This window comes from Gadus chalcogrammus, chromosome 4, assembly GCF_026213295.1.
Source record: "Gadus chalcogrammus isolate NIFS_2021 chromosome 4, NIFS_Gcha_1.0, whole genome shotgun sequence".
NCBI lineage: Eukaryota > Metazoa > Chordata > Actinopteri > Gadiformes > Gadidae > Gadus > Gadus chalcogrammus.
In genome coordinates this window covers 11,555,607-11,568,106 of record NC_079415.1, presented here as the reverse complement: position 1 = coordinate 11,568,106, position 12,500 = coordinate 11,555,607, and the positions used below count along the sequence as shown (strand labels likewise).

At 46.1% G+C, this 12,500-nt stretch overlaps 1 protein-coding gene across 2 annotated transcripts in view; it reads left to right on the top strand.

The window, feature by feature from the left end:
• Positions 1-1,545: 1,545 nt before the first annotated feature.
• The window catches only part of LOC130381317 (ephrin-A5b-like), a 55,955-nt gene continuing 45,000 nt past the window's right edge, over positions 1,546-12,500 (top strand). For both annotated transcript variants that reach the window (XM_056588835.1, XM_056588834.1), the window contains exon 1: positions 1,546-2,567. In XM_056588835.1, coding sequence (XP_056444810.1) covers positions 2,443-2,567 — 125 coding nt within the window. In that variant the 5' untranslated portion in view covers positions 1,546-2,442. The remainder of the gene's footprint in view (positions 2,568-12,500) is intronic.

Below are 12,500 nucleotides of genomic sequence, written 5' to 3'. Positions count from 1 at the left end.
ACATGTGCACACGAAGCAAATCTACATTTATGCACACTCTAACTTAGCCCCAGAGAGAGAGAGACACACACATGTGCACATTAAGCAGATATACATTTATACATGCATACTATATAAACATATACTCTAACTTAGCCCCAGAGAGAAAGAACCACACACCCACACACACACACACACACACACACACACACACACACACACACACACACACACACACACACACACACACACACACACACACACACACACACACACACACACACACACACACACACACACACACACACACACACACACACACACACACACACACACACACACACACACACACAGGCCATAAAGCCGATGCATTCTGCCTGTCTCACGGCTCTGTGGATTTGACCTAAATGTTAAATGAAATATCCAGAGAAAAATCAAAGAATGTCCTTCTGCACAATTTAGTTTTTTAAGTAACCCATTGACGTTTTTACTTGTAGACATCTTTTTATCTTGGACAGCTCTAGTTGTCTTGACATAGCAATACAGACCGAGGTTATTTTATCCAGTCAGGTTGAGTCAAATTGTTTAAACTTGGCTGGATGCAGGCACCAGAAGAGAGGGAACTGTGAGCTTCCCTGTGTTTAGTGTCTTAGAAGTGCGTGTAAAATGCCCGGGATCCCGCGCTGACGCTCCACAGCGGTCCTGTTGTTATGACGGGGATTAGTTCAGCCGCAGACCGAGCCGCCGTCTCCGCCTCTGCGCTACTTCAATCACGGAGGATACTCCTCAGCGGCGCTGGTTGTGTTTACACACTGTTAAGTTCCAGGTATAACCTTTGCTTTGGTTGTTGGTCATTTATCAGTACGAGGGGATTTATGCGTCTTCTGTGCATTTTTCTTCGCAGTGACCAATGAGAAAATATCGAATTAATCCAAAGCATATTGGCTGTTTGAGGATGAGTTCCCTTTCCCGCCGCTATGCGGCGCATTGAGTTAGGGAGTTAAACCTCCAACACAACATACACCGAGGATACATGTTCAATAATCAATTAAATATACCATAATAATAACAGCAATCAGCTCACGTCGCATACAAGGTAGAAAAGGCATCAAGACATGTTGATCTCACTGACCTGTTCCCTCAACATAAAAGAGCAGGTTTTAAAATTGAGGCATTCATATAGGGGACTACTTTATATTATCCTGCGCGTATGGTCACTGTCGTTAGTGGCATCAGATGTCTGGGCGGTCCGCCTCCTCGTATTCGGCTAAGCACGTGGAGCGTTTTGTGTGTAGTCTGTTGTTGGTTCAGTTTTCATTACAGTATAAAGAAGTATAAAATACGCAAACTCCCTTCCGTGCGTAATTGCGTACCTCCGACGTATGCACCTTGTGAATTTAATTACACGTTGCTCAGGGGAGAATATATAGCCTCCCCCCCAACCCCCCACCCAAAAAGAGGAGGGGTGTTGTTTTTGTAAGCGAAACGCCCGTCATTCAAATTCAAACCAATGAGAGTGTGCGCGAGCATGAAACTGTACCCGCGCCGGCACAATAGGAGGGGGGTCCGGGGAAGCATGGCCGCGGGAGCAAGAGAGCTGACTTGGTACGTTTCTTCTGACTGATACACCACTTTGTCCCCCCCCCCCGCCCCTTTACTGTCGACCGTGCTCTGGCTATCCGTCAGGTGACGAACAGGTCTACGTTAGCGGCTCGACGAGGACAGAATATTATTTATTCGCAGACCGAAGACGCTTTTCCTCCACGCAGCGTGCGGACAGCTGCGGGTTCCCTCCAGCCCTCGCTCAGTACCGCCGCGGAGTCTTCAGACGAGCCCCGCGACCACGAACCCCACACCGGGAGAGTTTTTAAAAGAGTGCCGCGACGACAGCCGCGGGAGTCAGCGAGGTGGTTGTTTTTGGGGGTACGGTTGTTTTTTCCCCCTTACTCTCTGTTGGAAGACGTTTATTTTGGTTCGGAGTGACACAGGTTGTCACTTCTCGGGGCAATTTGGCTCCCGAGTTTCAGAAAGTGTCGTAGCGCGCAGTTGGAGAGACTGGGGATAAGATTGCTGCAAGCGGGTGTTCCCGCATCTCGCGCTCCGTTAATAGCGCGTTTTACTTTGTCTTTTTTTTCTCAAGAAAACCCATCTTCAAGATACTACCCTCACTCATGCCTATTTTTACATATCAGCGATTTCAAGAGATGCGTCCATTTTTTCTACGCGGATAGAGTCGAGCGCCGAGTCAAGAGCCACGCAGAAGAGGACATCGCAGAACCGCGCCGCTTCTCACCAGACTTATCAGCGCAAAGTTGGCCTCACGCCGCAAGTAATGGACTAAACGCTCACCCTGCGTGGCGTCTTTTACAGGTGATAAACCTCCTCACCGTGCGTCACCCCTTTGACCAAAATCAAAGGCAGCGCCCAGAAGGACTTTAAAGCTCCTCCAAGTTTTGGAGAGCGATGTTGCAGGTGGAGATGTTCCTGCTCCTGTTCCTCTTCATTCGGATGTGCGTGTACGCTCAGGACCCGGCGTCCAAGGTGGTGACCGACCGGTATGCCGTCTTCTGGAACCGCACCAATCCCAGGTACGTCTCACGTCTGACCGCAGAATTGAACTTCGCCTTTGGTCTCATCGCATCCAACAAAGTACCGCTTGATCTGTTGGAGACGAGATCCTCACCTCAATCACCCTAACCCTTCACAAGTAATAGTCAACATATGTGCCATTATGTTTGACGCGCGCTGCTTTACATTCACTAGTAGAATACAGATGTGTAATTCTAGCACAAATAGGGCCACTTAGTATTTCATACAACGGGTTTGGTAAACGTATTAGGTTGACCAGCGTGCCCAATGAAAAATGTAAAATATGCAATCTCCGTATTGATATAGGTGTTCACAATATTTTGAATAGTAAATGTATGGTTTAAGACTCTTTTCTTTGGCCCGGGATGCACCCGCAGTTTGTACACATCCGAAACCGGGGAGTAGTCCAAAAAACCGGTTGGATTCCACATTGGCGAAACTTGAATGAGTTTTTATTCTCATAATCCTTTCTCGTTGGATAACCTTTACCCGTGACTCAGAAGTGTGTAATGATGACTCTCTTTCAAAACCCCTCTTGTACATTTCTTTCCTTTGAGAGAGTTTGTTAAGCAGCCTACGCCTACATAATATGTTCATTGAGAAAGTACAGAGAGCCATGCGTGTCACATAGGGACGTGCCGCTTTCACGGCTCCACAGTCTATCATTTTCAAGTATTAGTCCGTCACCAAATAGCTATCTATCATTATTGTTCCTGAGACAATACACATGGCTGGGTTGATGATGATTGGTCCTTCAGCGGATCCTGGGTTCTTGGGTTGGTTGTAAAGGCAGCGGTTTCCAGCATGAGTCAATAACATAATGAAGGTTATATTTACACATGGATAAGAAAACAGGTTTGTTAGGGTTTTTTTACATACACACTTCCAGCACATGAATAATCCGTCACTCACACAAACACATCGCACTGTTGTTTGCTTATTACATGGTAGTGTGCGTCAAATGTGAATCAGTATATAAATCATTGAAAAAGGACCGGAACGCGACTAACATGCAAATGGAAATCGCACTCCGGCATCAAAGGGAACCAGATAACTCAGACGCCGTAACAGTTGATAACATCTCCGAAAATAACAGTCTCCTTCCTCCTGCTTTAGTGCGCCTTTTTTTTTTTCTTCTTTAAGGGCCGTTTAAGTTCCCCAGTTTAGCTCCAGGGCCCCTCTGCCCCCAGGGTTACGCCGCCCTCCCCAATCATGGCTTTGGCCCACGCTGAGCCACACAATGAGGGGTACACTTGGTATTTCACCGGCGACAGGGGACGGCTCCGTGCGGTGCGTGGTGCTGTGTGAGACACACACATGCTGGGGTCAGACGCTATGTGGGAAGCGGACGGGCCCCGGGTTAAGTATGGGCGAGCCGCACAGAGGGAGCCCAGCTCTGGGTCAACAGCGGGGCAGTACCGCGGGTGGGGTGGGTAGGGGGCAACAGGGAGAGGGGAGAGGCGGCGATGGGCCAGCACAGGCTCCCCACGTGGGCTTTGTTTCACTAGAATGGAGCTCCCGGCTAAAATAAATGAGTAACTCTAAATCTATGCCCCGACCCGGGACTGTGTATTGTAACCGAGTGCTGGGGCCAAAGACACTGGGCCCCCCCTGACCCGCTCCAGAACCCCAACAGTACTCCACACCAGGACCCCGCATGCCGCTCCCCCCCCCCCCCCCCCCCCCCCCCTGCTGGCTGCTGGTTAATGTACCCATGCTCGCCATTGAACAGCCCAGAGACCCGCTGTGGTGCGCTGCAAACTTCCAGAGGAGCACCTCTCCCCTCTCTTCATCTTCTTCTTCCTCTTCTTCTTTTCTTTTCTTTTTCCTCTGTGGCGTATTTGACCAAAATAGAGGAAATGGCCCCCAGAGCAGTGGGCCACACTCAGCCATTCATGACTTCCACTACGGGGGCTCCAGAATTGAAATGGGAAGTGAGTCGTGAGGAATTTGAAACGGCAAAGATGCGTTGCTGTTTTTCTTTCTTGCGTCACACACGCGTTTGGATTTCGTTCTCGACCCGTCTCAAAATAAATGCCTCAAAGTCAACCACACGTAACGAGGGAATGACCGAAAAAAATAAGAGAGGAAGGGTCTCGCTGTGAGGGTTGCGTGCGGTGTCTTAATGTAGCTTAAGCAGCTGAATAGATATACTTCTTTATGGAATATTTAGCCACATCCTGTGTTAAAGGTGCCCCGTTGCTGTAGATTTAATTCAAATGAAACAAGAACCCCGCGGGGAACATTGAGTACCCGGTTCTGTGTCTGCTTTCTCAATGTACATGGTCAAAAAAGACCAAATGTCATTTTTCTTTTGTGTTTAATTGCATCAACGGTAATGGCCACCGTTTGTATTTTGTCTAAAGTGGGTCTCGTTTCACATTAGCCGCAACCGAATTTCGAACGGAATTCGGTCGCTGCAAATGGAGAAATGAGAGAGTGGGCCGAAATTGGACGGAAATAGCTCCGAAAGAGCCCGGTGACGGGACATGTGCAGAATGCATGTGAGCGGAATTAGACCCATATGTTAATTCTCATCATCACTATCTGTATCATGAACAAAATGACAGAACGAAGCCTGCATGTGGTGTAGTTACCGCAGCACTAACAAGAAGCTATTAGCGAATTCCCTGCTCACCCTCTATTTAGCAGCTTCATTAAAACCCAACAAGGGCCCATATGGTCCGCACGCAGCCACCGCCATGGCCCAAGGTGTTTATTTGTTGCTGATAGGTGGGATCAACGGAGAATCAGGGCCGGGTTCCGTCCCTAATCTCCCGAGCTGTTTGTGTCTCCGACGCCATGGAAACCGATACCCCTCGTCATCAGACAACCTCATTGGGTGGGACTAACGAAGTGACAGCTGGAGGGGGGACAGATTCCAGGATCCTGCAGGAGTGGTGTCACCCCAGGGGAGCTTCTCTAAGCACTGATAATGCACATCTTAAGCTGCCCACAACAGATGCAACATATTTCTCCCCTAACACAATCAAGAGATTTCCAATGCACTGTGAGAGCAGCCCCCGCTCTGTGGGCTTGGTAACAGTAGCCGGCCCTTTCACTATATCTCACTGATCAGTCTTTTAGATAGCGGCCGTTTAACATCCGTTGCTGTTTCCACCAATTAATAAACGGGAGAGCGTTTTTTTCTGCTGCTTCTGTGGACCTCATAACCCTCATCCCCCCTCACACACTGTGCCCGGGTTCGCCTCCCGAGCACCCGACTCCAATAACCTCCGTTGTTTGCTTTCCTTGCGCTTCTTGTCTTTTAACCTCCACTTAAGGAACAACACAGAGTCTTTCCCTGGCCGCTAGACTGGTGTTGTTATAGTTTCCCAGTGGCATTGTGCGGGGCTCCGTGTGCATTGTTCACAGTGTTTACCCTCGTTTTCCCTCTCTGGCGGTTCCCCCGGCTCCCTGCTGCTTGGTTCCGCTCGGATTAAAAAAGAAAAAGAAAATGGTCACAAAAAGTGGCCATAACCAAATATTGACTGGGTCTCAGGAGCAGGAATTTGGGTGAACGGGCGTTTCTCTTTCCCCCTGCTTCGTTCCTGTATCGGCCATTCATTCGCTGGATGCAGGGATGTGGAAGCACGTAATTGGATATTAACAGCGAAAACAAACTGGCTCAGCACTAGTAAACAGTAAACAACTGTCTCCAAAGGTTTTGAATTAACACTGTGCAGACTGGCCACTGTAGAATTATTAGAAATCCCCATTCTGAAAGCTTTATTTACTTGCGTGGATCAGTGTTTCTTGGGTAAAATATCTGTGTAACGCAACGGAGACAAGATGTAGCGCCGGCCCATCGGGTTCTGATTTGAAAGTCGTGTTATTACCTAGTAGGACGGATGGATCCGGGATTAGTGCCTAACCAAAGAGGCTGCACAGGAGAGTGTTGGATGTGGCTCTTGGGCCGGACATTATGGATTAAATATCGTATTGCCATCATGTTGATAGACGATGCAACGATGGTATGACTTGCGATTTGGCATTTGCATCCCATATGCACTTTTTTGATCTACTCTCCTCTTTGTATTGTGTACTAGCCCCTAAAGTAATGTATACCCACAGTATCTCTCTGAGAGGGCATTATAGCCTGAGTTGTAATTTACCCGTTATTTTTCTTGTTTGGGTTTGACTGACAAATATATTTTCCAAGTAAAGGCCATGTCAGGCCATTTGGAAAAACAAGCCAGAGTAAGCTAGATTTTGAAAGTTTTCAACCAACGAAATCCCAGCCCCCCCTTCTGGTCTCTCTCAAAACCGACTCCCCCATATGTGACTAGCTCGCTAGCTTAAGCAAGAGGTCTGCCTAGCCTTGTGGAAAACTCTGGTCATGCGCAATGCGTGCAGGGGCAGAGTGAGCGCCGGTGTTATTGAAATGATTGGATGTGCTTATTACAGCCCTCAGTTTACAGCCACACATACCAGACTATTTTCTTTTTCTTGTCAGGGCATGTGATTTATCGATTGCGGTCGGAATATAAAGATTATTTCAACAAATATGAAAAACGCGTCTTAAATAAATCTGCCCAGCCTAGCTTCAAGTCTACAGTACGCATTGCAAAAATATCGCATAACGAAGAAAGACGGCTTCGTTGTCATTTTTTCTTTCCTCTGTTAAACCGGTCCTTTGTGGATGTAGTAATGCTGTAATGTATTCATATCAATTCAATATCCTCCCACTGTGCCGCCCTGCATGGCCTCCTTAGGAGCCTGTATCTGTCTGAAGGAAGTGCAGCATACGGGGCACGAAGCGGAGAAGAGACGCATGGCGCGGGAGATGGGGGGGGGGGGAGCCGGGAGCTTCCGGAAGCACAGTCTCCGGGGCGAGCAACACAAAGCACGGTTATGAGCCTGGGTGTTAGGTCAGAAACCTGTCTGTCGGAGGGGGATTCCCTCGCCTCCTCTTTACAAGAGAAAGGTTACACCCACCCCCCGAATAGCCTCCTTACCAGAAAAATGTGTTTCAACGGCCCACTGAATTAATACCTTCACATGCAGGGACAACCCCAGACGGTGGGGTGGTACTATTAGGAGGAAATTACAGCCGGGGTCTATAATTTTTTGCCTGCTGTAAATTGGTAGGTAGTAAAGAGTTAGAAGCTGTCAGAAAGAGAGGAGATAAGTTTAACGGTACAGAAAACATCCATCTAATTACAGGGTTGGCAAACGGGAAATGCAGTGCCGCACGCCTTTAACTCAAGAGGCACGGCACACATTGTTTATTAGAGGTAATTGAATATCTTTCATAGAAAAAACGTCCGGGCAATGGGCTTCACATTTCGTTTGAAGGTGACCCGTGTACCTTAAAAGCCTGAGCTCTTGAGTTGGTTAGGGCTGTTTTATCCGCTCTGTCTCTCTGTGAGAGAAGAGTCCCCCTGTGGAGAGGTTGGCCTGCTATACGACCCTTCATGTAGGGCAAAGGTGTCCCATTGCTTTGTCTGCATTCAAATGAATATGCCCCAGCCCCGGGGAATCCCCCCTTTTGATTGGCACAAGCTCCAGAGTCGAGTTTGCTTCCCGAAGTGTGCCTGTTGTGGATTGATTTTTTATTGCGCTTTTGTTTCACTCATTTAAACCCCCCATATGGCCACATTTCCAGTGAATGCATTGCTTAATAATGAGTCTAAAAGTGTTTTTATTTTATTATAGCGGGTATATAATGTCCCTCCCCGGTGTATCGCACTTTAAACGTGAGGTTTATGCACCCTTGTAGTCTTTGTAGTGAAGCCAGCCTTCGGGGCGTCGGAGGTATGAGCCGAGAGCCCTGCGTTTGATATGCGCGACAGTCAGGGGATTAGTGGGTGCCGGGGTGGGGGCGGACCCCCAACTCTTTGGACCTAATCTCACAGTTTCACTTGAGTGCACAGAGGTTCACTTTTCCGCCGCTTCAGTCTCAAACCCTTTTTTTTATGTGTTCTGTTTAAATGTGAGTGGTGAAATGGCATCCCCTGTGTCTTTGTAGGCACCGGCCAGGGTATTAGCAAAGAGGCTCTAAGGGGCTTAAGAGGTCAGCCCTCCTTTTGTGTGGAGACACAAAACACTTCCTGTGGGACCCTTCACCCCTCTCTGTTCTTCTCTCAGAAAGCCAGGCCTTGCCTGACCATTCACATTAATCAGCCTGAGCTCCTAATGACTGCAGTAAAGCTTCTGAACACTGCCTTTAAAAGGGCCTAAAGAGCCCCTCGCCCAGCTAACCCACCGGGCAGCGGCCCGCTCCCGTGAGCCGCAGTGAAGCTCTCTGGCAGACATGCTCTCTGGTTCTGGAGGAGCTCAGAGCAGCAGATCTCAGGTGGCACTCTGGCCCGGCCTTCCTAAGGTCCATTGGCTGAACGACAGCAGTCAGTAACGACGCGGAGCCCAACACATATAACGTACTCCAAGGGGCCATACCAGATGTTGGAACATCTCCTAGAAAATGCCTTCCACAAGCCACAATGATGTTTTATGCGCCTTCTATTTGGTGGAGTATCCTCCGGGGCGGACTGGGCCTAAAGGGGGCTTTTGTGCTGCGTTTGACGTCGAAGCATTCAAATGTGAGGAGGAATGAATCGACGACAGACTTGAGTACGAGATGGAGAGGGTGTTCAGCGGGGAAAGTGACGGGGAATAGCAGACGCAGTATCCGATAACCGGGGAATTTGCCGTTGTAGCATAATCATTTTGCTAGTATGTTTGGTGTATGTGATGGATTATTTTATACTGTCCATGGGCCATGTTGGTGTGGTCTGGTGTTGGGAGGTTTAAAACACGTTCATGGAAGACAGTTTTTGGGGGATTTATGGTAAAGATAGAAGCAGTGAGACAGACCAGGGACAGAAATGCATTAAAATCACATGCAAAACTAAAAATTTAGATTGACAAGAAAAATGTGCTTTATAAGTGAATGTGTATATTCATTTACAAACCCCAATATTTCACTTTTTATTTCAATTTCTTATTCCTGCCGTCTTTGAATATTTTGTATGAATTCCTATGAAAGTTTCTTCCGAGTTGGAAATCGGCAGATTGATAATATGTATTTCTTAACGTAATAAAATGGTGTGAATGTGTCTGAAGAACGGTTGTTTTTCATGAACTTAGCGTGACTTTGTGTTACCTTTGCCGTCTAGGCTGTCTGGTCCAACGAGACAGAAAGTGTTTCTTCCGATTGGATTTGAGCACATTCGGCGGTTTGGGACCCATTAAAGATTAACATGCTGTTTGCGATCTCACGATAGAGCTCGGACAGGAAGCCTGGTCCTTGACACGCAACCAGGAGAAATCCAGGTCAGAGCCTTCACGACCTTAATAGACTGCTTGTTATTGGTAACGCTCAATTTATAAAGAGAAAACTTTCATTAATCTCATACGTTCATGGTCTGTTCTTGGCCTGTGCTCCTTGGATAAATACAATCATGCATGGGTGTACAAATTACAATCTGCCCGGATTTGTATGCTCTCCCCAACTTTCATGACTTTTTTTATACCCGCATTTTCTTTTTGCTGTGTTGGGGAGCGGTGCACGAAGGCAGCCATTTTCAAACGGGACTCCATTTTGTATCAAGGAGATAAATCTAGGTTACGAACCTTGGGACTTTTCTTGAACCATAGATACTCTTTTCTTATTTTTGCAAAGCACACCATTTGGATGCTTTTATCGCACATTTGGTGTACAAATTACTATTGGGAAATAAATCTTGTAATCACTCGTTTTATAGCGGTATTTAAACAAATCGACATCGCCGCATTTAATCAAGGAAAAGCATATTTCTTAATCATTCAGGAATGTTGCATAATTTGACAGTCCCCGCTGTGATCGGGTTATGTTAGAAGTTCATACCATAATCAAATTTTGGGTGTTTGCCCGCGTTGACCAAAGCGTCTATCATGGCCGTACGGTGCCATCTAAGTGGCATTTTTGGCCTTCGTATCACCGGTGGCGGCAACGCAGTGGGAACACGCAGGCAGAAGCTGTGGAAGCCCGTGCCGAGATGATCTCCCTTTATGTCTTGGCTCCGCCAGGGCCCAGAGTTATTCTAGTGCATAATTGATGAAGGGGTTAGAATAGCAGAAGTAATGCGATGAGAGGGTGCACCCAAGCGAAGCGAGGGATCGCGTGTGTGGAGCAGCAAACATTGCAGGGGACGAGAGGAGGGCATCTGGAGTAACAGGTCCCTGCACACAGGCTCGGCACAGAGTGTCACCCTGCAGCCAATAGCAGGGTCCTCCTTCCAGCCAATGGGACTCCTCGGATCGGGTAGAATACTACGTTCCCGATTAATCAAGTGGAAGACTGTTTGAATGAAGGGAATTAGTCAAATCTGTTAGAGTCAGCTTTAGCCTCTTATTTTTTATTTTTTTTAGGCATAATAGTTAGCCTAATTACTTTTTTTTATGGGTCCCTGAAGTGCAATGTAGATGAAATCGTATCGATTTTATTGCTTATCTCAGGTTGCTTGGCTGAGGAATGTTTTAAATGACATTGGGATGTGGGATGTGTTTTTTGCCTCGGAGCAGAGTCCCTCTGCCCTGCCTTTGTTCCTTTATCATGTAGTGGTCGGAGGTTACCTATTGTGAGAGGGCAGCAGCAGTAACAGAGTGTGCATTACACCTAGACGAGCACTTACAAAGGACAGGAGAATAGTCTAACAGCTCTGCATTGTCTTTTAAATAAAGACGCCCGGGTCATAGACCAAGGTTCTAGTCCAACTTCAAAGTAACCAGCTAGCTGGAAGCAGAGGAGAAGAGGACACAATGGAGATGGTGAAGAGCAGGGTCCTCTTACTCAGAATACCTGACCGAACACAAACTGTGTGGGGCTCTGAAGCCGCACTGATTCATTATGTGTGAAGTAAGGACATGCGCTTGACTTTAAGGAAAGTGTGTGGCTGGGTTGTTTTAGCTCAACGCTATGTTTTCTTCGAGAAATTCAAGCCAGACGGATATAGTTTTGATAATGGTTCCCAGTGGTTGGTTTTGGAGTACAGTGGCGTCAAGACAATGGTTCATTTTATTTTATAATACATTTATTTTTATTTTTATACCTAGTTGATAGAGCACTCTGTGTTTCTTTTGTTATGGGGGGTATTTTTGTGGATTTAATTTGTGTTTTTTACCTTCAAAACGATTGTTCATGGTACATCTAATTTCATCAATTAAAAAGTAGACTTTATTAAACATTTCAGATTTTTCTATATTCTATAATGTTGAATCTTACAGCTTACTGTTACTTTTTTTTTTGCAAAGTACTTTTTTTTAACTTATTTAAAACTAAATATGCTGGCTATGTGGATGAAAATAATAGATTTCCCTTTTTTTAAGTTAGCTGTTATAAAACATGCTAGTAACCCAACCACCTTATACTCCAAGTAATAATACGGTTGTATAGTATGGATCAATTAGAAAGAAAAGCATTTAACACCACATGTGATAAGGTAAACATTATATTATGCAAAACAGCTCCCATGTACTACAGTGCCACATCGCCTGATGTTTGTTCTACAGCACAAAGATCAGAACTGTCCAGGAAAGCACTTAGAGTCTATTGGACTGGGACTCTAGCTATTAAGATCATAAAATCCCACTCATAAAGATGTTTTATTTGTTTCCTGAGTGCGTAGGCTGCTTAGGTTTCCATCGGAAGTTTTTATAGCTCTGTGGTAATATTTCTGTCTCTCGATGGAGCTGAGTTATGGTGCAGGACTCTGAGGAAAATAAAATATATGGCTGTTTTTATGATTAGTCCAAATTAGTCCAGTAATTATCTTTTGCGAAAGCTTTTCATGGAAAGCTTGTGTAGTAAAGTAAAGAAAAGTAGTAAAGTAAATAATAAAGGAATACAATAAAATATCAGAAACATAGAAACATAATAATAATCAGAATAATTATTGTGTATGTACGAGTAATTAACGCCATTATTTTAATGGTAAAATTTAAATGGAAAA